Here is a 25,294-nt window from a genome sequence, read left to right as displayed (position 1 = left end):
AAGAAGGGGAGCAAAGGAGAAAGGTGCAGAGCAGCCAGCCATGGTCTTCCAGGGAGTGCTGGACTTTTTCCTCACCTGTCCTCATGTGCTTATCCAGAGCATGTGCAGTCAAAGGCAGGGAGCGGCTATTCCACGGGACGGCTTGCTAGGAAAATCTGAGTGTAGCAGCGAGGTCCATTTCCTTGTTGTCAATGGGAAATAACTTCCTTTGGTGTGCTCCAGCTTGTCTATTCAGAATTAATTTGGCACAGTGAATGAGAACAGAGTAACTGTCCTCATCTTTTCTTTCAGAACTTGGCAAATGGGACTGATATAGACAGGCAATAATTACATTGCCACGGATAGTGTCTAATGTAATTGAGACCAACAGTTTGAGAACATTTGCCCAAACAAAGCACTGTCTCCCATGACAGGTCCCCCTTGATTCTTTTCTTTCCTGTATCATGAAAAGCAGTAACTTCATTAAAAGTAGAAAACATGGGAGAAATCTAGGATTAGACAAATGATTTGGAAGAAAAAATATTTCTTCCTAGAACTTATGAAATGCAGAATTCCAAAACCTTCGTTTCTCACTCCCTTTTCCGGTATGTAAAATGGTGAAATAGAATCACATTATGTTAGATTGAATGACAAAGTTTCGACCTTTGCTTGTAAAAATAGATTCTTTGAAAGTCTCACTGTTAAACTTTGCTAAGGACTGGCCGTTGGGGAAGCAGTAGTTCAGAGCATGCTAGCAGTTCCACAGTTTGAGATAGGTGTTGCTTCTGTTATCTGTATGTAAACATGTTACTATGTTTACAGAGCATTGTTGCAGCTGCACAAAGATGGGCTGCCCGTCCCCTTCTTGTGGTGTGCTAGAACTCTGAACTACTCCAGTGTTTTTAATCACATTCTGCTAATACCATCACTGCCTTCCTCTCCACTCCAAGGCCCACGGTGCTTCTTCCACACTAAGTGGAAGTTCAGGAGTATCTTCTGATGTTTCCAATCCTGCTGCTGATCATTGCCTTTTTGGAGAATCCATGTCCCCAGGAGTCCTGTCAGAGCACATCCCTGAAGATGTGCTTTCCAGTTACCAACAAGCTGCTGTGCCTGTGCCTTGTTGCTAAGCCAGTGATAACAGTGTGTATCTATGATGGCAGCAGTGGCTGGCTATGTAACTCTATCATGACTTTTCTTCTGTAAAAGAAGAAGAGGATTTCATGGTACATACGAAGAGTGGGACTGTACCAATTTTAATTTGACCAACCATGTATCAAAAGTTTAACCAAAAAGTTTAACCAGAAGTATAATTTAACTAGCCATCTGTCAGAAACCAACCATATTCAACAATTTTCACTGACCAGTTTCACTGGGGACTCCTTTCGCCCTGTGTACAGTATCACATTATCCTGCTTGTTTTCTTCTTCCTTTCTCTTCACACTTTTAAATTAACTTGGGTTTATGTACAGGATGGATAGATCTATTTATATATATATGTATACCTACACTGCTTATTTTCTGTTATTATCACCTTCTGGAATGTTGCATTCATGAAGACAGGATATTTATTTCCAGCACATAGTAGATGTTCATTGGCTTTTTAAAGAAAAATACCAGTCATCCATCAACCATTTAGCTGGAAACCTAGTGGATGGCTCAGACTCAAGCATTTGACTTTTAAAATGTTTCAGGCACAGGTGATTAGTTGCTTATAAGTTAACTTATTTCACTCAAGTGATTTACTAGTAAAGCTCAAGATAATAGTTCAGCATGTGAATAATCAGAACTATTTTTTCTGGAAATGGGGATTTTTCAAATTCTGTTTAAAATTGTATTTTCCAGTACTTCCACATCTCTGGCATTGCAATTATTTCTCCATTCACAGTTGGTTTGTTCATTTGACACACTGAGTCCTGTTTAGCAGCTGCTAAGGACACAGAAATGAGCATGCTCTTTGTCCCATGGAGCGTACCATGTAAGACAGTCAAGTAAAGCAGTCCAGAGCTGTAAGTGCTGAGATTGGAGTTGATTACACACACAACCAACCCAGGTTTAGGGTGTCAGGGAGGACTAGCCAGAATTAGCCAATTGATGGAGAAAGGGATGACATTGGGATAAGCTTTGACAGAAGAGGAGTAAAGGTTTTCCAGGTAGAAAACATAGCCTATTGTGAGGATACGTATAATTTGGGAGAAATAGTTACAGCTTTGCATGGAAAGAGTAGAGATTGGTGTGAATGTGGCTGTGTAAGCAAGAGCCTGGCTGTGAGGTGACTTCCAACATGATCTTCTCCATTTAAAGAGCAATGACAACGCTTCGAAGGAATGCATCAGAATTTTAGGTGCAAATGGATCTTTTGATATATTCATGATTTAGGTCCAACTGGCCAGCCTACAGTTGCTTATCAGTTTCTGAAGTTGGAATAGAAAAGAGCATGGGAATGGTTCAGGACATGGGTGTTGACTTTTCAGGACAAAACAATCCCTGTTGATGTTTACAAAATCAAAGTATACAATATCTGACCCTGTTGACTAAATTGAGTGCCCCTCCCACACTCTGTTACCTTTTTTTTTTTAAGATTCATTTTATCTTTATTATCTTTATTCATTTTATCTTTATTCATTTAATTTTTATCTTTATCAGATATACAGAGAGGAAGAGAGCCAGAGAGGAGGCTCTTCCGTCCATTGATTCATTCCCCAAGTGGCCTCAACGGTCGAGATGAGCCAGCCAATCCACATCCAGGGGCCAAGAGCCTCTTCTGGGTCTCCCCATGGGTGCAGAATCCCAAGGCTCTGTCCTCTAATGCTTTCCCAGGCCACAAGTAGGGAGCTGGATGGGAAGCAGGTCTCCTGGGATTAGAACTGGTGCCCATATGGGATCTTGGCACATGCAAGGCAAGGGCTTTAGCTTCTAGGCTACTGTGCCGTGCCCCCAGTTATGCTTTTTAATTATACTCTATGCCCTATCTTAGGACAACAAGATCACACTATTCCGCCAGCTGCAGCAGATGACGTACAGCCTGATTGAGTGGCGGTCCCAGATACTGTCCGGGACGCTCCCCAAGGATGAACTGGCAGAGCTCAAGAAGAAGGTCACAGCTAAAATTGATCATGGAAACAGGTAAAAATGGGTGTTGACTTTTCACTAAAACCCTGAGAGGGAACAACAACCATGCTCATGCTGAGGAAATTGATCACAGTGAACTTGATTGGTGAACAGCTCCTGTGTTTGTGGAAGAGTAATGCTTATTTGCCCTCTTTTTGTCTTGAGACCACTTAATTTTGTTGAATAAAATTTACTGGTGCCTCTGTGGACCAGGTGCTATGCCTAATTTCCAGGAGAATGCAACTTCTATAGGGGATATCTTCCAACGCCTGGGACTATATCTGTTTGAATCTAATGGTAGATTTGATAGCAATATCAGACTCTTATTTCTCTCCACCTGGGCTAATTATTTACGACATGTGAAAATGAAAATTTCCAAGATAGGAGTAAAAAATGTTTATAACCTGTTGAGGACATCTACTTTGTAATTTTAAAAAATTAATCATTTTTTGATGATCAAGTTGCCAATGTTTCTGCCTTTTGGAAAATGAGAAATTTGTCCAAATTTAAGGTAGCCTGGATTCAGACTTCCCAACTGGCAGTTTTCAGGAGATAGGTGTGTCCTCAACTTTTGCTGCTGATTTTGTTTTTTTGATACTTAATTTTGTTTTCCACCTTTCTTCAACTTACGCACGTTTTATTTTTCCCATTTTTCTTTCCTTCTCCAAGCTTGGACATTTCAGTGATATGTTAAAATAAACCTCATTATCCTACTGATTTCAGTGTTAACCTCTGAAACCTATATTTAGAAATAGCGGGAATAAATAGGGTATACGAGATTTAGATTCAACCAGTATTTATGAAACATCCCCTTTTACTGTTCTTGTCATTGCTTGATTATAGTCCTGTGAATTAGCTGTTATTATTCTTGTTTTATGGGTAAGAAGCAGAGCAAAGTGAGCCCAGGATTAAATTCCAAGTCAATAGATAATGAATGGGAAAGCTTACATTTGAAACCAAAACTTTTTGCTCTGTAAGTAATGCTGCTTCTTGAGCATTGAGAATTAACAATTCCCTCTCTAATACTTGTCCATAACCGTAACAAGTGCAATTACATGGATTTAGAATGCATTTTAAAAAGCTAGCTGTGGGGCCCGGCGCGGTGGCGCAAGTGGCTAAGTCCTCGCCTTGCACACCCGGGATCCCATATGGGCGCCGGTTCTAATCCCGGCAGCCCCGCTTCCCTCCCAGCTCCCTGCTTGTGGCCTGGGAAAGCAGTTGAGGACGGCCCAAAGCTTTGGGAACCTGCACCCGCGCGGGAGACCCGGAAGAGGCTCCTGGCTTCGGATGGCATAATATCGGCCCATTGCGCTCCATCGGACGGAAGATCTTCCTCTCTGTATCTCCTCTCTGTATATCCGCCTTTCCAATGAAAAAATAATAAAAAAATAAATCTTTAAAAAAAAAAAAGCTAGCTGTGGGGCAGGAAGGCCAATACCTGTGATACATATATAGTTTCTTTTTGAGGGGTTGAGGGGGAGGCGTGTGCCCATATACTGACCTGGGGATCCCTCTCATTTCTAACATTGGCCAGTAGCGCCACGCGACAGGCAGAATGTGACTGAATTCCTCTCCCAGCCCTTGGAAGCAGATCAGGGAATGAAGCTGCTCTGTGCCAGTGTCTGAACAGCCAGTAAGCCAAGCTGCAATAGTCTGGGTGGCCTGTGGGTCTGGATACTGTGGAAAGGAAACTGTCAGATCAGATCAGTTGATGGAGATGCTGTGAAACAGGGAGGAGGGAAGTCAGTCATGTTTGGGCTTGGCTCATTTTGCTGTTATCCTGGTGCACTGTTGCTGTCTGGACATCCCCACTCCCAAATTGCTGGTGCCTGGAATGCATGCTGGCATGTGGATAACAGTGTCCTGTGTCAACTGTACTCCCCAGGTTCTTGGAGCTCAGCAAACATTTTTCTGTTGTGTGACAACTGAGCGCTGAAACCTTGGTGGGCAGGGATTGTGCTCATCACACAGCTCTTTTATTCCCATGCATGTGTCTATGTTTGACTTGACACAGCCACGTACGATACCTGTGCCTACAAGGAGAGTTAACATTTGTGGAGAGGCATGTTAGGTAGTATGTTAGGAGTTTTACATGCATTAATATCTTTAAATTCTCTACAGTCAGGTTTTGAAGAATTCAATAAATTACCTGGAGTTGCAGTGCTATTAAGATTCAAATCCTGGTTTAAATGATACCAGAGTTTATACTCTGAGATGGATTACAGGGTAGCACCAACCAGGCCTTACTTCACTGATCTGCTTTGTATCAGTCTTAAATTTGTTAATCAGGGAAAGCCCCAAAAGAATTGTGTCTTGGGTCTCTCGCATAGTTCCTAAATCAAGTCACAGGAGTTGAGGAGGAAGAAGTAATGGACTTTTATCAGATCAGCATCCGAGCCAATTTTGGTTTTTTCCTGTTGAGTTTCTGGGAACCACATTGCTCTATATACCTTTACAGAGTTAATGCTGACAGTATCCCACTAGTTTTCACACATTGCTGTTCTGTGGAAAGGAGAAGGAACCAAATGGAGAAAAGTCAGTGAGCTTTCTTAACTTGACTGGTCCAACACTTGATCTTGCTGGGAATCCTCTGGGTTCCTTGGTGAGGGTCCTTCTGGGAAGAGTTGCCCAGGTCGGGGAGAGTCAGCTGACCATCCTTTCTTTCTAGGATGCTGGGGTTAGATCTGGTGGTGCGAGATGACAATGGGAACATCTTGGATCCAGATGAAACCAGCACCATTGCTCTCTTCAGGGCCCATGAAGTGGCCTCAAAAAGGATTGAGGAAAAGATCCAAGAAGAAAAGGTATGTGGCTTCCAGTGTGCTGAGGTTGGCCACTACAACAACTGGTTTTATTTTTCCTACAGTGAGAGAAAGAGAATTGTTGACAATAGAAGTCACTATGTCCTCATTTTAAAAGTGGAACATTGTGAAAACATTGCGTGTGCTGATATGGAAGGATTGCAGATGCATAAGTGAAAAGAACAAGATGCAGAAGGATATGATGAAATACTAAAAAAATAATTCATATACATTGCTGCTTCTGTATGCGCAGGCTGACTCTGAAATGATAGACAAGAGCTTGATAATTAATAGATGCCTCTGAGAAAGAATTGGGTGTGAGAGAAGCTTTTCATTATGTGCTCTTCTATATTTTGTACACATGTTATGATTTACAAATCAAGTATAATAACATTGTAAAATCTATTTATTTGAAAGGCTGAGTTGGAGCCTGGAACTCCATATTTGTTCCTCATGGGTTGCAGGAGCCAAAATACATGATGATGATCTGCTGCTTCCTCAGGCACATTAGCAGGGAGCTGGATTAGAAGTTGAACTGCCAGGACTTGAACCAGTGATCAGATGGGATGCTGGAATCAAAAATAGCAGCTTAACTCACTGTGCTACCATGTTAACCCTTAAAATAAGATGAAAAAATACTTGATTTTGAAAACAGTAAATGGCAATTAAAGTATTAGAAAGATATAGGAGAAAGAGAAAGCTATGCGTGTTATAACTGCTCAAACCCAGCTGCGCTGATATTTGGGTATATTTTCCTTCTGTTTTTCTATTCTAATGTGAATAAGGATCTGATCATTTACTTTTGTAAGATTTGTGTTCAGTTCATTCATAGTTTTAATTGTGTTAGTGTAGCTATAGTAATACTTGTGTTTCTGAATCTGTGCCAAACCATGACTGAAGGCAGAGCCTTTGCAAAGCAATCTTCTGTTCCCAGTAGCAGTTACCCCTGAGAGAAGGTTAACAGATTATGGCTTTTGTGCTTTTTCTAAGAAGTACTGTGAGACAGTTATCACCTCTAGGCAGCATTTATCAAATTACCTGGGCCCAAGATCCTGCAAGGGACAGCCTTGGTCATCTAAATGATGATGGTTGTATTTGTTGTTCTCTGATCATTGGATGAACCCCTTTTCTGCCCTGTAGATATATTTCTTTGCAAGATATCCTATTTGCTGGAATCAACATATGTTTGTCCCTTTCCCTCTTTGTTCAGTCCATTCTACAGAACCTGGACTTACGGGGTCAGGTCATCTTCACTACCGTGCACACCTATGGCCTCTACGTGAACTTCAAGAACTTTGTCTGCAACATTGGGGAAGACGCAGAGTTGTTCATGGCTCTCTATGACCCAGACCAGTCCACTTTCATCAGGTAGCCAAGACCTGGGTCACCTGTGGCTGACTTTGCAGGAATGCTCAGCCTTAACCCCTGGCCCTTCTTTCCCTCCACTGCAGTAGCTCTTGGCTACGGTGGGGAAGGAAGACACGGGGGAGGGGAGCACTGCTAGGCAGTCGAAAGTGGATGCCTTTGGATCAGTAAAAGTTTACATATCACCGCTGGTCAGTGTGGCCTCAGTCTGTGTACTCTTAGGGATTTAAAGATCAAGTAAAACTTGTAATGATGTGGACAGATTCAGAAGACAAAAGGGGAGGGCTTGAATAGAGTTGAATGCACAGAGTACAGGGGATTTGCGGGGTATGGAAACCACTGTGTATGACAGTATAATGGCAGAGATGGCCATTACAAATGCACAACATCCAGAGTGAAACTAATGCAAACTGTGGGCTCTGGGGGACATGATGAATTCCTGATAGTAAGAAATGCACTGTTTTACTGCAAGAAACGAGTGAAGGAGGCTGTATGTGTGTGCAGAGACAAAACACATGGATATTCTCTGCACTTTCAGCTCATCTGTGCCTCAACCCAAAACTGCTCTGAAAATACATATATGTGTGTGTATATTAAAGCAAGGTCATAGGGAATGATAATGGTTGTTGTGTAGACCTAGAACAGCTAAGAAAGCATAGATTTATTTGGAGAAGCTGGATGAAAGAAATTCCTGAAGAAATGCTTGTATTTAAAAATAGTGTTTTGGAATATAGCAATGTGTATTGCAGGAGATGCATTGGAATGCCTATTCCAAAGTTAAATTCTTGATGAAACAAAGTTGAAACTTTTACAAAAAGAATATGAGATGGAAGGAAGAACCCAGAGAGGTGAATCCCATGTAATCTGCTGTGCCTATGCCTCTCTGGGGTGTTACATGGGGAGTGCCCAGGATAGCTGCAGCACAAACTCCTCTCTAGAACCTGGAGACCCGTGTTGGTCCAGCCATTTGTGTGGTCCCAGTTCTGTCCTCTACCACCTGCCTGTGGATGTCACTGAGCATCTCTGGTCCTGAGGATAGCCTCTATTCCCACGTGGCTTCTCATTAAGAATCATTTGTTCTTTCTTTTTTCCTTTACCAGTGAGAACTATCTTATTCGTTGGGGCAGTAATGGGATGCCCAAGGAAATAGAGAAGCTTAACAACCTTCAAGCAGTGTTTACTGTAAGTTCTACCTTCTTGGAAATAGTTTGTTTATGACATTAACAGTTACACATAACAAATAAATGGAAAACAAACAAAAAAAGTAGAAAGAGGAAAAGAAAAATCAGAATTTCCTTTGAAGGCATAACATCACATATCTTTTAGAAGATTATCTTCCTGTTTACAAAGCATTTATTTATTTGAAAGGCAGAGAGAGAAAGAGAGAGATCTTCCATCTGCTACTTCACTCCCCAAATGGCCAAATGACCAGGACAAAGCCAAGAGCCAGGAACTCCATCTGTGTCTCTCCTGTGGGTGTCGGGGGCCCAAGTACACAGGCCATCATCCACTGCTTTTGCAGGCGCATTAGCTGAGAGTTGGATCAGAAACAAAGCAGCCAGGACTCAAAGTGTTGCTCTAAAGGAAATGTCAATGTTGTAAGCTGTGGCTTCACTTGAGTGCTACAGCACCAAACCCAACCCCTGCTTATTTTTTTCAACAAATATTTACTGAGCACAAATATTTATTGTGTTCTCTTCACTGGACGAACCCCTTTTCTGCTCTTTAGATGGATTTCGTTGCATCCATGAACAATCTGAGAGAAACATAGCTCCTCACCTTGCTTTGGTTGTGATGGAGAAGATGGGCCTCTCATCCAAGCACTACTAACCAAGACCCGACCCTGCTTAGCATCCAAGATCAGACTAGATCAGTCACAGTCAGAGTGGTATGCCCATAGATGAGAAGATAGGTGGTAAGCAATAGCCACATGAATATGTAGCGTATGTAGAGACATCTGTGGGAAGAAACAAACCAAGTGAGAACTTGAAGTTGACCAGCAAGGGGACTGTACAGATAGCGGGAGGAGAGCATTCCTGATAAAGGTCACAGGGGGCAGGAGCTAAATGATCGTCTAAGAGTGGATTAGAAAGGGCTTTACTTTACACAGACCACTCCTTGACCACAGAGATGGATCCAGCTGGAGTTTGGGGCATGGTCTCCATTTTTCTTTCCCCCTCACTCTCCCCCAGGCTAGGAACTTATTGGGTATTCTTTTACTTTTTTATGACTTCAGCATTTAAAGTACCCTCCACAGCGGCCAAGCCTTCTGTGGGAAACCGTGGTGGGTGGGGATTACCAGATCCCATGGGGACCAAAGGAGGGGTTCTTCTCTTCAAGTCCATTTGTGTGTTATCTCCTTGTTCTCTTAGCTACTTATGGCAAGGAAAACAGAGGCAGCTAGTACTGAAGGAAATGACAGGGAGCTGTAGTCTTGGGATAAGCTCTTTCTGTTCCTGCTGTTGATATTCCACCCTTAGGATGAGCCTGGACAGATTTCTGACCTCACCATACCCCAGCCCAACTGTGGCTTCACCACCTGGCAAGTACAGGCGTAAAAGACCCAAAAACCTTCTTGAAACCCTCCTGATCTGCAACACACACAAAATATTTCCTCAGCTGTAAGATAGGTAGGATTTTCTTATAAAATCAGAAATTATCCGTCTGTGCATATTTTAAAAAAATCATAAGCTGACTTACCACACATTGCATGTGTATGTATTGCCTTATCACATTGTAAACCATAAGTAAATAGTTTATAATAAAAAGAAACAGCATGAGAAAAAAATTTAAATTCATTTAAAAAGTATTATTGGGACAGGCATTGTGGTGCAGCAGGTTAAACTGCCACTCGTGAGGCCCCTATCCTATTGGAGTGCTTGGGTTGCACTGCCAAGCCAGCTGCTTGCTAAGACCACCATAGGAGGCAGTAGGTGATGATCTGAGGGCTTTTAATCCTTCTACTCCTGTGGGAGACTGAATGGAGTTCCTAGCTCCTGGCTGTTGGAAGCATTTGGAAAGTGAGTCAGCAAACAGAAGATACCTTCTCTCTGTCATTCAGTTAATTAATTAAACATCATTTTTATAAAGTATTATTGAGTTTTTACTCTTTCTGCTAATCAATATCATTTTTAAATAGTTGCAGTTTATCTTTCCCCACTTTATTTCCTCAATTAGAGTCAGCTTTTATACAAATTTCAGAATCAGTTTTTTCTACTCAATAAAGTACATGGACCATTTCCTTGGTGATTCTTCAATAATTTCTCTTTTAAATGATTATGTTATCTAATAATATTAATGTGTCACATTTTATATAACTGGCCAATAGTGTCTTTTTTTTTTTTTAAATAACTGAAGCCTTGCAGAGCCTAGAATAGAAATTGAGGGTGGTTATGGCAACTGATAAATATTCCTATTTTGGCAACCCAAGTTAACTCAATTACAGGGGATGGATTTGGAGTGATTATTTGAAAAGTCATTCTTGACCAGCAGAGAGGTCTTGGGATCTGCTTCATGCAAAGAATTTGAGAAGTTGTGAGTGAATATGCGAGCTCATTCCTGTGTTCACTCACCCTTCCTTGAGAATACAAACTAGTGTAGGACATCAGCCACAGAAATCACAGATGTTCAAAATGCCCATCCCTGATGTTTAATACATACCGAGAGATCCTCTGTGGATGCTGTAAATGCCCTTAGGAACAAAGTGAATAATTTACAGAAATTTACATGTCTGTACTCTGAGGTTCCTCCCAGGTTTGTTCTGAAGAAGAAAGGAAATGTCACAGGCCTGTGTGGGGTCCCCGATAAATGTCAGTGTCATGCAAGTTTTTATTTCATTTGATACTGAAATGCATTCTTTCCTGAAACAGTATGAAGTAACAGTGGTGAGGGCCCTATTTTTTAAAATACCTGCTTACATGGATTTGGTAGGGGTGTAGACTGATCTGGTTTGGAAAATTGAAATACAAACTGAGGGACAAAAATTGTTTTTGTTTTGTTTTGTTTTAATGAAAATGAAATCACTTTCTGTAATTCCCATCAGCGTTCAGAGATGGTTATGGAGAAGAATCCTATTTCAGCGTGGGGGAATGGCTCCTGGGCTGTGAACAGGGTGTGTGTGGTAGAGATCAAGGAGCAGTAAAGATGACAAGGTGACCCAACCTGACCTCTCTAACATGTTCTCTTCTGGCCACTTCAGGACCTCAGCAGCACGGACCTCATCCGGCCCCGCATTAGTCTTGTGTGCCAGATCGTCCGGGTAGGCCACATGGAGCTGAAGGAGGGCAAGAAACACACCTGTGGGCTGCGAAGGCCTTTCGGAGTGGCAGGTAAAAGACAGAGACCATTGTGGAGTGCGAAGCTGCTTGGTTCAAACCTCAGGTCCTTCCAAGAGGCCCTTAGGGTCCTTCCTTTGTTGTTTGTTGAATTTGCATTAAATAAATTGATTTGAGGTTTTACATTGACATTTTGGCATTGACATTAGTTTGAAAATCATCAGTGAAATGTCCTGGTGCTCTTAAAGAAGATCCCAGATACTCCACTTCTCAGAGGTGTTGGGTTATGTGGGTATTGAGGCAACCTGTGTACCCTGCCTGCTGCTCAGAGGGGGCAGTGTTACTTCTTTTTTTTCTTTTAAGTTTTATTTTTGATGATTTTTACATAATTTATTTGGGTGGGTGAAGAGATAGAGGAGAGTGAGTGAGACCATTCTTTCCGCATTCTCTTTTTCCCTTCATCTTTGTGTGAGAAGGGGAGAGATAAGGGGAGAAACCACACCCAGCCTCCCATCTGCCTCCATACCCTGGGATGGGGGGCAGCCATCTGATGTGGGGCATGCTCTGAGAGTCCCACTGAAGTGGTTTTTGGTGGTTTGACAGTTCTGAATGAATTGCTGTCGATCTTGCCACTCCAAGCACAATGAAATCTCTCCGAAATCTACTGGCTGACATAGTCCACCTGAGTCTCTATTTGGCCAGATATTCACTGCCAACACTTGGCTGGGGTAGTTGATCAATTTGTTCTGTCCTTCATCTTCTGTTATGGTACCAGATGTCCTCGGCAAGTTCTAATGTGGCAGTGTTGCTTCTTTATGGAGAAAAGTAAAACATACCTCAAGGAAAAGGCATGGAGCCCTGTCCCAGTTGTATTTAGTCATTTATATGAGGCTTAATTCATTTATTGCTTCATAAAAGAAGGCTATTTCATTCTGAATAGGTCAAAAAGACTCTAGCAACAGGCTGAATGCTTTGGCTTACTTTTCTGTTTCAGGGATATATATATATACACACATATACACATTCATACATATATACATGTGTGTGTGTGTGTGTGTGAGTACATGTGCCTAAGAGTGTGTGTACAGGTATATGTGTGTGTGTAGAAGAGTGTATAAATATGTTCAGGATGTTGAGTGTAATGGGAGTAGAGAGTCGACTAACTTACTCTGAGGCTTTTGATACCAAGTGTCAGCAGAGGTCCGGAATGATTAGATGATGGCATTGACAAATGAACTGCCTATTTTTGGAGATCCAAAATTGCAGTGTTTTGATGTGATCTTTTTCAGGCTTCCATTAGGGGCTGACAAGACATTGAATGAGATGCCCTGCTTTCTATGCCTTCTTAGCTCCAACAACTATTACTCAAGCCTTTAAATAGTGGGGCATGTGGTACTTTAGAGAGAACATTTTAATCTCTGAGCTTATCATCTGGGGGAGTATGTTACAAAATGGGTGTTTTGTGGCCAAAAGGACCACCTCCTTCTGGGGACTCTGCCTAATTTCAGGAGCTTTGGAGTGGATCAATTATTAATTCCCTAGACACCTGAGCACAATGTGGTTGTGTAATCTGATGTTACCACTTAAACAACTGAGAACCAGATGCTTCATTTTCTGTGCCTCAATTTCCTCATCTCTCCAAGTCGGGCAAATAATTCCTATATACATGGAATGAGACCTGCAGTACACTTAGGGAAGCACTTATTCTGTGTTTTTATATGAGAAGGAACAAATCACTCCCTGCTACATTTTGTGCTCCTGGTGCCTAGATTTATGTGGAAACCAGGTGAGCAGCTATCTCATCAGACGGTCAGCCATACCAGCTCCCACGTTTTTGTCCTGCTAAAAGTACGGTTCACTAGGTACGCACTTACTATAAGGTATTCTGAGTTCCAGTTTCTCAAGAATTTAGCAGCACTGTCTTACAGAAGTTTTAAAGGGTTTTCTCTGCAAGGGAGATCTGGGAAAATCCAAGCCCCATCCTGAACACCTCAAGAGTTGCTCTTTTGCAGAGCTGGGTACAGCAGGGAAGGACGATTGGTGAGAGCATACAAGGACAGTCTCTGCTTGGTATCTTCCTTCCTTGCTTCCTATTGGCCTCTGCCATAGTAACCTACTGAGACATGAAGCATATAGTTTCTCTAATTATGTTTATCTTTTTCCTAGTGATGGACATTACTGATATCATACATGGGAAGGTGGATGATGAGGAAAAGCAGCATTTTATTCCCTTTCAGCAGTAAGTACTTTGGCATTTATCTCAGGTGACTGGAGAGCTGGACTTGACATTCAAATAGCGTGCTAATGTTGAAACAGGTGCCAGGATCTATTTTCCCACTTTAGGGAAGGAAAAACTTCAGCTAGAAAAGCTCAGCTTCGTACTGGACAGAAGGCTTTATTCATGTAAAAGGTTAAATAGAATATTCTCAATTGCATTGGCATCCCCAAAGGAATTTAAAACAAAAGGCTTGTGTGCACCTACACTGATGCTGTTTAGGAGGTGAGAGAGGGAAGGACTGATAGACCATGGGTTAGGCATTCAGCAAGGGGCTGCTCTCCCCTGGAGAGCATTCACCAGCTTCCCATTATTGAACTATGGGACTTGGAACTGTATTTGCACCAGTCAGGAACCTGAGGCCAGTACGTGTCAGTCCCAAGGAGGTATAGGAGTGACCTTCTTGCCCCCTGCACAAGCGGCAGTGATGCTGTCCTGACTGGCTGCTTTCAGGAACTGCCTGCTGGGTAGATAAGTGTGTAAATGCTGTGTGAACAAGTGTGTACGAGTCTTCTAAGTATATGAAAATTGCATAGGTATACATAGAAATAGGCTGAAATATTTCTGAATAAGGTTTAATTTTGCTTAATTAAGTTTTAAAATAATATAAGGAATACACAGTGGTTGGATGGATATAAGGAAATGTATTATCTGTTACTTATAGGAAGTTATTACAATGCATTAAAAGCCTTAACATTTAGATACTTCAAAAAGTGTACTCCATAACTAACAATGACCATTTCTAACCTTGGATACTTTTACTTTCTTTTGTATGGTTTCTAGTTTTTATAAATAATCATGTTTTATGTACAGTTTTAGTTTAATGTCAAATCCTCATCTTCCCATTTGAAATCCAATCCCACTGAACTGGTTTCTATATATAATGGTACATATAGCTTCTGCTAAGTGGTACTTCCCTCTTGTATTCTATGTAATTATTTTTTTTTAATTTTTATTGGGTAATTATTTTTTGAGTATGCACTTAGCTGCTACACCTGTGTGCTGACTTTATAAGCATATAGTGAGCCAAATACTATTACTTAGTGCCAATATAATTTTGAAGAAATTTCATGCCCATGAGTACTGCACCTGTTAACACATCCACTGTCAACATACAGTGCTATGTATAAATATGGATTATGTAACATTTAACTATATTTAAATCACAGTGAATACATAGATTGAATTTAATACAGTATTAGTTTAACACATTAAATTTGAGTTGTAAATATATTGAACCAAATTAAGACATTAATATGTGCTATAAAAATAAATTTACATACAAGTCTTACATGTATGAATGCTGCCCTATTATATTTACATGCTTTGTTATTTTGCAGGTAGTCTGCATGTGTGTGTGAGAGAGTGAGTTGAAGCGGCATTCATGATTGTGAAATTTACCTAAAATAGACATCCACATATTCGTTTCCACCTTTGTGATGAACCAGTTCTTGTCTGGTCTCATCAATGACTTGTCACAACAATGAGCCCTGCGATTATCTCCTCTGTACAATAATACGTGCTTGGAATTTCCAAGGAATCCAGCCCTAATTTGGTTACTTACTCACTGTGCAGCCAACAGCCACTGTAAAATGTTAGTGCAAATCGTGGCTTCTGGTATTTAATTTCTAGGGTTTATGGAGAGTGCCTTCATAACCTATTTCAAATGCTGTGTGTTTTTTTCCACTAGGGAGGTAATGTGTATATTCTACTGATCTGCCTAGGGTAGACAGCTCAGGTTAGAGCAGTGCCAATCTCGTGCCACATATTGCAGTTTCATTAGAAAGCTGGTCTGTGTAGGAAGCAGAAAAGACAGAGGGTAGATCTCTTCCAGCAGACTGATAGGAGCTGATGATAGCTGATCTCAGTGGTCAGCAGCATGGGGTTATGTTGGCTTCCTCGAGCCCATTTTGTGTGCTCAGCCTAATGTGATCACGCAAGTGGTGCTTGTATGCTGGAAACATGGGGTCACTCAGGGACCAAGGGAGACTGAATGGACCTCACAGTCTGGTCTGGTAGAGCTTGCCCATTCCACAGTCATTCAGTTCCTTCCCAGCAGCCAGCAGCCTCTTTCATCCAGGAAAGAACGTAGATCTTTGGGTCTGATTTTCTTTAACATTTGGCTGTTTATTTTGTTTGTTCTTGAAATTTCTTTTTCTCTTTGCTTTAAATGATTTGCAGGAGCAATTTAATATTTAACTATATTTAAAGCACAGCGATAGAGAAACAATGAGAAAATTAAGAAAAGATAGTTTCACAAGACAAAATCACAACAGTTTCATTTGAAGATCTTAATGGTCTAATTTTTTTATTCTACAGTTGGGCAATACTTCATTCCATGTGTTCCTATGAGCGGCAAATAGAAGACTTTGAGTTTCATAGTCCAAAAACAATAATGGATCAGCCATTTTAAACTTAATTTTTTTGTGGGGGCAGAAATAGGGGTACAGAACAGTAGAAAAATAACTAATGAACCTCAGGTTGCCTTTTTTGTGAAAAAGATTAGAAAACTTACTTTAATGCCATTTAAAACCATCTGGAAAATTTGGCTGTTACCTCTTTCATCCTGGTTTCTGAAGAAGTCAGATAAATGGCTTGGTTTCAGTTTGATAACATGGAATTTAGCAGGAATGACTTCATTTTGATTTTTACCTTGTCAGTTAATAGACTTGACCCCAAATTATTGTTCCCTGTAATTCGTTTTTGACAATAGAAACAACCCTCTCCTAGGTGCCTTTTGAGTTTATGCTTCCAGATTATTCCTATCAAGGCACCACCATTCAGGATTAATTATGCCCTCAAATATCCCTGCTTACCTCTTTTCTGTTTCTCAGAATTGCTATGGAAACCTACATCCGGCAGAGGCAGCTCATCATGTCACCCTTGATAACGTCACATGTGATTGGAGAGAATGAGCCACTCACGTCAGTCTTGAATAAGGTGATAGCAGCGAAGGAGGTGAATCACAAAGGACAAGGTACACAGCCCTGTGTTCTGAGTTAAGAGAGAACTTGGTGTTAGGCTTGGTGTGTACAGAGCCAGGTTCTTGGACTCTGGCCATATCATTAATTTTCTCTGATACCAAACAGCCTCTGTTGGGTTAGGGACGTCAGATCCCGGGGGTTAGATGCTAAAACTGAGAATGCACTTAAGAGTACATTGGATCACAATAAAATTTGACAGATGTATGGAGCTGTTTATAGATAAAGAAATAAATCTTTTTAAAAAGGGGGGGGCGGTATATGAAAGGTATAGTGACAAAGAGAGGAATCATGGCAGGGAGAGAGCCTCAGCTTATGCTTCACTCCCTTAAATGTTGCCAGCCTCCTGGACTAGACCATGTGGAAGCCAGGAGCCAGCAATTCCGCTCAAATCTCTCCCAAGGCTGGATAGCAGGACTTCTAGACACTGATAGGAATGAGGCTATCCCACATGGTGACTGAGTTGACTGACACAGCAGCCACCCTGAATAAATTTGTATCCCCTGAGTCTGTCCTTACCTTTATCTACCTTACATTTACAATGCAGACTCTGTGTAAATGCACAAAGAGAATCGGGAATAATTATGTTGTTTTACCCCTGAATACCTTTGTTCCATTTCCTAAAATTGTCAGGAAGGAGAGCCAAGAAACAAGAGTCAAGTATTAATATAAAATAATTGGGGGAATCTTTGCTAGTTAACTGAGAATTTCTCCTTGTTCTAACTGCCTTTTAAATTCAGATAATAAGAAAAAAAATAATTAAAATTTTAAAATTCAGGTGCCAAGATAGTGACCATCTTTGGATGATTTTCAAGATTTTTGCCTTTTTTTTTTCATTATGCTCTGAACTGTGTTCTGCAGTAAACATTTCCTTTTCAATATGTGCAGTTTCTATGTACTCTAAGCAATCATGAGTAGAGAACACATGAGAGGAAGCAGTAAAGAAGCTGAAAAAAATCAATTTACTTAGCAGCTCTAACCTAGGAACATAATTTGTTGGAGAAGAAAATCTTTACACTAGATAAATTACTATATGTGATAATTGCTTTACAGAACTGAAAATAACATTGTTTAGAAACAGAGCAAGCACTTTTCAAATGTCTTATGAACTTTGTAAATATTTTTGTGGCTACATGATACTCCATTGCTTAGATTCGCAAAGTTTAAATCCTGTACATGAACATTGGAGTGATTTGTAAATTGTCATTGTCAGTGTAAATAAATGTTTGTCAACTATAATTAATATTCAGCTTTTTTCTGAATGTGGGACTGACTATCTTCCTAAATTCCTCAAAGTAGAGTTCTGGGATCTCTGGGTGGCAGTAGGATTGTAGCTTGAGGTTCGGTGTCTGCATAGTGCGCCCAGTGGGCCCTCATTACCATGCCATGTTGTCCTGCTGACCCCTTGCCTTCACTGCAGACAGATATTTGGAAATCCTCCCTCACTTGAAAGATGGAAAGTAGACTCCCATTATCCTATTGTATTTGTGAAGACTGCTTGAGCCTTCTCTGTGCATTGAAGAGTTTCCTAAATTTGCCCTTCTCAGATATCAAAAACTCTTTATGAATGAATGACAATAGTAATCATATAACATACACTTTTTTCCGTTTTTGGTTTGCCCAACATTTATAAATTTCTTGGGCTTCTTTATGAATTAAATATATTCATGTCTTGTTATTTGTGGAGAACTTTTATTTTCTTCTAATGAGTATGTTATTCATGATTTCTTAAGTATTTCACTGTATTGTGGCATACTTTACATTTCCTGTTATTTTGGCAGTAGTATCATTAAAATTTTGTGTTAACAGGGAGTGAAATTAATGTGGTATCTTGCTATTATGTAACTCAAGTTTTTTTCTCAACATTGATGTGTGTGTATTGTACAGTTAAGACAAAAACATTGAAAGTTTCTCCTCTCTCTTTAAAGGACTTTGGGTTTCCTTGAAGTTACTGCCAGGTGATCTCTCACAAATTCAGAAGAATTTTTCCCATTTGATTGATAGATCAACAGCAATAGCTCGAAAAATGGGCTTCCCTGAAATTATACTGCCAGGTAAACACTCTGCGTGGCTCACCTGTTTTACTTTCCCCATCCAGGTAACTGAAAACCAGAGAGCAGAACTGCAGTAAGGATTGACTGCAGTCCAGTGGCAGCTGATCCAAGGAAATACAAACAGGGTTGCCTATTTGTACCGTAAAAAGCTAGTCAGTGTGTAAGCTCAAAATGATGTTGGATGATGTAACACAACTTTGTGCTCACTCTCTTCGTCTCGGCGCAAACCCTTCCCGAATGCTTGCTTAGCCTCTGTTCAGGAGAGCAAATGACAGCACAGAGATCTCAATCCAGGCAGGAAGAGGCGTTGCTAGCGTCCTGCTGCCCCCACACTGTGGGCTCCATGCTGCGTTCCAAGTTTGGGAGAGCCTCTGCTCTGGCTTTCCCTGAGCTTTTGGTGACACGGAAGTCAGTGGCATCTAATCTGCATGTAGTAAGGGGAAATCATTCCTTCAAGGATTTTATGAAATGGATTAACATAAACTAACTGAAATTATTGAAATATTAGCAAAGCACCCAGGCCCTTTTAGAAAAATTCTAAAAGACCCGCTTATTATTGCATAAAATTCAGAATCTTTATTTTTTAATATATTTGATTTATTTACTTTTTGAATTGATTATTAGAGTGGCTGGCCATGGTGGCTTGGCAGCTAATCCTCTGCCTACAGCATATGAATATATGTGCGCTGGTTCATGTCCTGGATGCTCTGTATCCCAGCCAACTCCCTGCTTATGGCTTAGAAAAGCAGTGGAGTATGAGCTAAAACCTTGGGACCCTGCACCCAGGTGGGAAACCTGAAGAAGCTCCTGGCTTCAGACCAATCCTACTCTCTTGTGACCATTTGGGGAGTGATCAAGTGGGTAGAAGATCTCTCTCTCTCTCTCCCTGTCTCTCCCTCTGGCTCACTCTCTGTAACTCTTCTAAGTAAAAACAAGTAACTCTTAGAAGTAGAGATTTTAAAAAATGGGAGGAAGGTAGGAAGAGGAAGAGAGACAGGGAGAGAATTCACTAGTGCACTCTTCAAATTCTTTCAGCATCTTAGCTAGTCCAGGCCAAAGCCAGGAGCCAAAAATTCCATCAGAATCTCCCACTTGTGTGGCAAGAACCCAAGTACTTGGCCATCATCTGCTGCCTCCCAGGTACGCTAGCCCGAAGCCAGATCACAGGTGGAGACAGGACTTCATTATGGCCCTCTGACACAGGATGTGAGTTTCCCAAGTAGCTGTTTATCCTGCTGCCCCCAAAATCAGTTTTTTTTTCAAAGTAATGTATGATCTTACTCCTTTAATAAATGAAGGGTTGATCACAATTTGTTGCTGCATACATTGTCTGCATGTAATGTGTATGAAATGGGATGATATATTCTGATTTTTTCATAAAATCAAATAGCACTTCATCTGCTTATTTCTTCCTTTCCAAAGCTGCTTTATCCTAATGCATATTCATCAACATTCTAGGGAAATTTTGTCTTCTTTTGAAAAAAAGAAAAGAGAAAAAATCTCATTGTGAAAGTTCCCACATAAAGGCAACTTTACTGTTAAGAGCAAGACAGGAATCTGAAAACAACAGAGAAATTTATTCCTTGAACAAGGCCAGTTTGGCTTTGAAATGTGTCTTGAGCAAAGGAATTTAAGATTCTATCAATAGGATTGGCTCATAGAAAGCCCCAGTTAGCAGGCTTTCAGGTTCTCAAACAGTGGTTCCCAGTGTCAGTGTGTGGTTTACCTAGGTAGTCAGAATCACTTGGGAGACTAAAACACAGATTCTCAAGTTTTTTCCAGAGACTGACTGGGGTTGCCTTAGTGTTTTGGTGATAAGCCAGGTCAGAGTAAACCCCCTCAGCTTGGAGCTCCCACCCATCACTCTGCTCTCCATGCACCTGCCTCCTAGGCCAGGTATTCTGCTGTCATGGTCTCAGATCACTAGAAGTTATGTTTTCACTCCGTTTATGAAGCAACAGTCTCTCCTGGTGCTCCAGCCTCTGCAGAGTGGCTCAGGAGCTTCCTTTCTGATTGCAGGGTACCCCTCACTTTGCCTTTTTTTTTTTTTTTATGTTTCTCTGAGGCCACTGTTAGAATTCCCTTATCATCTTCTCTCTTGCCTCTCAATAATGAATTTTCTCGATATTGGATCTGGAAACTAAGTTCACTGTTAGTAGACCACCCTACCACTGCACCATAGATTGGGTGACTTAAAAAGCATAAATGTATCTTCTCACAGTCCTTGAGGCTGGAAGTGTGAGGCCAACATGTGGCAGAGTAGGTTTCCCTTGAAGTAATAGCTGGCCTAGGGGGTAGGTGCCTGTCAGAATCAGATACCCATTTTAGAGCCACTTTTGCAATACTGTGTATTTTCCTTAAGGAATTGGCTGTACCTTTCAATTATCCCACTTTTCCTGCTCGTTCCTCAGTAACGTTTGCATTTTTTTCTTCACTGTGAAAGATATATATTATTAATTAATTTTATATGTTTTTCTAGTTATTCAGAAAAGCAGAACAAACTATTTTGACATTAATATGAATGGACTTATTTAAATACATACCAAGTACTCCCTAGGTGTTCAGAAATAGTGTTTTTCTCATGATGCTGTTCTGTGGGTGAACAAATTATTCTGTAATATGCTTAATTGGTACATATAACACACTTTTTCCAGAACCTGCTACATATTGAGTTCTCACAAGTTTCCTTCATTATTCCAAGCTATGTTTAAAATTTCACATTCCTTCCAAGACACTATTGAAAAAACAATATGCCACTAGAAGACAAATATTATATGAACTTATTTTTGGCAGCAGTAATTCATACAACAATGCTTTATTGCTGAAAAGAGTTAATTTCAGAAAAAAAAACTTACATTGCAAAAACACACAAGAAAGGCAAAATGAGGCAAGTTGAAGAAAAAATGATGGCAGCTGTAATCAGAAAATCCAAAATCCATAAATGGCCTGTATCCAGAACTTTTTAACTGCTGATACAGTGTCCCAGGTAAAAAAATCCAAATCATAACTTTGGTTTCATGCACAAAATTATTTAAAATATTGTATCAGGATGTCATTGGGATTTGTGCATAATGTGCGTATGCAACATAACATTTTGTGTTTATAGTTAGCTGTCATTTGCAAGAAATCTGATTATGTAGAAGTTTGTAGGCACATATTCTAAAATACTAAATGACTCCAAAACATTTTGTGTTCCAAGCTTTTTGAATACGAGAAACTGAACCTGTTTTGCATAAAAGATTTATGGTCTATATAGTTCATTAAAAAGCCAGGCCATTTTATATCTTATTAATCTTTCATGTCTCGTTGCATCCTGAATGTTAAAAATGACTCCTCTCAGCAGTACTCAAAGGATAGGCTGTCATGTTGCAGGAGATGTTCGGAATGACATTTACATCACCTTGATCCACGGGGAGTTTGACAAAGGGAAGAAGAAGACACCCAAGAATGTAGAGGTGACCATGTCTGTGTTCGATGAGGAAGGCAACCTCTTAGAGGTGAGTGGTGACTGTCAGGAACCCTTCTGTACAATTACAATTGATTTCTTGTCCAATCTGAATTCTCCACATCAGGGTGAGTTTTGTTGTAAATTGGACTCTTTCTTTCATATGTTCCCTGGGTTAAGAAATGGCTCCAACCCTTAATGATTGCAGATGTGAGCTGCAGGTTCTTTGTGATGGTTAAGACATTTAACCACTTTCAAGCTCGATGAGTTGGGTTCTCTGGCACTTGAATGGGAATGTAGAAGTGCTTCTAGGGAGTTGAAAGGCGCATAGTGTTTAGCTGGGTGAATAGAACCAAAGGCAACGTGTCCATCAGAGAATAGTTAAACCAAGATCCCTAAAGTGGAAGATATCTGCCACTACTCTTTAGTTTTAAGAATCCGGAGACTGGAAAACAGAAGTTATGGCAGTTGTGTGTGTGGATCCAAGTATCCTGATGTCCAGTCCAGAGGCCTTCTGTTTGATAACTTTTTGCCATATGCAGAAGCATACCTTCAGTCTGACAACAAAGAGAAGAAGTAGGGGTGGTTTTAAGAAGCCTCCATGCCAGGTGGCACCTAACTCCTCTTGGATGAGCCAGTGTTACCTGCAATGAAATCCAAGAATCACTTCTTGGTTCGCTCAACTCACAGAGTGTCTACTGCAAAAGGGTTTGAGGGCACATTGAAGTAGTAGTATCTGTCACTCCCTAGGGATGTTCCTATATACAAGGAAGAGATACCCGGTTTACTGGGTTAAGTCATAGTCCACGTCATGGGGAGCAACAGAATGTTATGGACCATGGTATGGGACTTACTTGTGCTGTTGATGGAGGCTGAATCCCTTGAATTCATTTCAAGTACATGTCTTATTCTGGTTAATTTCATGGCTTTACTAACCAGGTTGAAGGTGCTGCATCAAGGCCTGGTTCTACTCAATTAGATGGTTTATCACTAGGAAAAGATTCAAGATAGGCCTGAGTGTGAGTGAACCAACTGCACCAGTATATCAGATCTCTAAGGCAGAATTTGGCCAACAGGAGAAATCTCAAACAGTGGTGCATCTGCCTGTGTGACCTAACTCCCTGTCACCATCACTTGGGCTCTGATTCTAGAGAGAGAAAATAAAAAGAAAGATTAAAGAGCCTGGGGATTTAAGAGAGAATTAGTTACAGCAAACAAGGTGTTCGTACGGTTCTGGGTCCCTTAAATGCTATCAGATTTACACACAGACCCTTCAGTAAAGGGGTAGAAAATCAGCTTTCTTTTGCTGATTTTGCCCGAGATTAGATCATTTTACAGATGTATGGGTGAGACACATTAGCGAAAGGCCTCATAGGACTTCTGCTTTACTGGACAGTAATGTTGCTTCCTAATTTTTCTATACCATCCAAAGAAAGCAGTCCATCCAGGAGCTGGCTATGAAGGTGTTTCAGAATACAAATCGGTGGTGTATTACCAAGTGAAGCAGCCCTGTTGGTATGAGACTGTCAAGGTGAGAATTCACTATGTGCAACCCAGACATCTGTTGAACGTCATGGTAGATTCCCATCTTCTCCTTAATTGAAAACCATTCTTAATATGTATGGAAGTTTTTGTTAACTTCTCCCTAGGGTTACAATAATTATAATTATTTTTTAAAATGTTATGTTTCATTGGAAGATAGAGTTATCGAATGAAGGAAGGAAGGAAAGAATGGGGGAGGGGAAGAGTGGTTTACTCCCACAATGGCTACAACAGCTGGGCAGACTGGGCTGGGCCAAGCCAAAGCCAGGAGCCAGGAGATTCCTACGTCTTTTGTGTGGGTGTGGGAACTAAAGGACTTGGTCCATCTTCCACTGGTTTCCCAGGGAGCTGGATTGGAAGTGGAGCAGCCAGTACCTGAATTGCGCTAACATGGGATGCCAGTTTCTTAGGCAATTGCATTACTTCCTATGTCACAGCTGTAATACTGTATAAGAACATTGGGTTTTTTTCAAATTAAAAGATTTATTTGAAAGGCAGAGTTCAGAGAGTGTGTGTATGAGAGACAGATCTTTCATCCACTGGTTCGCTCCTCGAATGGCGTGATGGTCCAGGGCTGGATCAGGACAAAACCAGGAGGCAAGATCTCTTGCTAGTCTCCACATAAGTCACAGGGTTGCAAGCACATGGAACATCTTGCCCTGTTTTCCACGACACATTAGTAGGGTGCTGTATCAGAAGTGAAATAGCTGGGATTCAAACCAATGTACATATGATAGCTTAACCTGCTATTGCAGAACACCAACTTCAAAAACATTTATGTTTAATAAATTCATCATTCTTAACTTTCTCATTTATAAGCATATAGAAATTTGAATAAATTTGTGGTTATAATAATGCAGATGGCTGTCAAAACAGTGCAAAACCAGACAGATTTTCACATTCTGCAAGTGGTTTCCTACCATTTTCTTTCTTTGTCGCTTCCAGCCAAGTTTTCCAGGCCTCTTTGCAGTTTAAATGTACGTATGACAGATTCTGAAGTGCTTTTCCAATCACTCATTTGCTTTGAGCTCCACATTAGCCCTGAGATAAAAACATACGAGTGTTAAAGGCTCTGTGTCTGACCAGGTTCAGGAATTTAAAGAAGCGACTTCTAAAATCTTAGACCTGTTTAGAGTCAGCACTGTACTAGAGCCCACGTCAGTGTTCCAGGTCCTGTTGGCTCTTTCTGACTGTCTACAACATGCAAGCTGTTCTGAGAAAATTTGAAAAAAGATTGTGCTCTGTCTGACCTCAAAAGTAGTCATTTTTTGAACAGTTCTGTGTAGTTTATCATTTGAATGATGCTATTTATGCAAATCTGCGTAGTGCTTGTTAAAACTACTTATCTCCACTTTGTTGTAAGTTCTTCAGAAACATATTTTGATGCTTGCATAATGTTTCAGTGTGTAAAAATGCCGTGATTTAACTACTCATCACAAATTATCTGTTCTTTTCATCACCTCACTT

The 25,294-nt window shown here is 40.7% G+C and overlaps 1 protein-coding gene across 1 annotated transcript in view; it reads left to right on the top strand.

The window, feature by feature from the left end:
- DOCK5 (dedicator of cytokinesis 5) overlaps window positions 1–25,294 on the top strand; it is a 192,065-nt gene that overhangs the window by 86,710 nt on the left and 80,061 nt on the right. The window contains exons 6-15 of the mRNA XM_040966317.1: window positions 2,957–3,105; window positions 5,759–5,894; window positions 7,102–7,259; window positions 8,357–8,438; window positions 11,455–11,584; window positions 13,697–13,769; window positions 16,640–16,782; window positions 18,715–18,840; window positions 22,213–22,337; window positions 23,718–23,816. Coding sequence (XP_040822251.1) covers window positions 2,957–3,105; window positions 5,759–5,894; window positions 7,102–7,259; window positions 8,357–8,438; window positions 11,455–11,584; window positions 13,697–13,769; window positions 16,640–16,782; window positions 18,715–18,840; window positions 22,213–22,337; window positions 23,718–23,816 — 1,221 coding nt within the window. The remainder of the gene's footprint in view (window positions 1–2,956; window positions 3,106–5,758; window positions 5,895–7,101; window positions 7,260–8,356; window positions 8,439–11,454; window positions 11,585–13,696; window positions 13,770–16,639; window positions 16,783–18,714; window positions 18,841–22,212; window positions 22,338–23,717; window positions 23,817–25,294) is intronic.

This window comes from Ochotona curzoniae, unplaced genomic scaffold (assembly GCF_017591425.1).
Source record: "Ochotona curzoniae isolate NIBS_2020 unplaced genomic scaffold, NIBS_Ocur_1.0 scaffold_4505, whole genome shotgun sequence".
Taxonomy (NCBI): Eukaryota; Metazoa; Chordata; class Mammalia; order Lagomorpha; family Ochotonidae; genus Ochotona; species Ochotona curzoniae.
The sequence above is the reverse complement of the archived record's forward strand: the minus strand, read 5'-3'. Positions and strand labels throughout refer to the sequence as shown.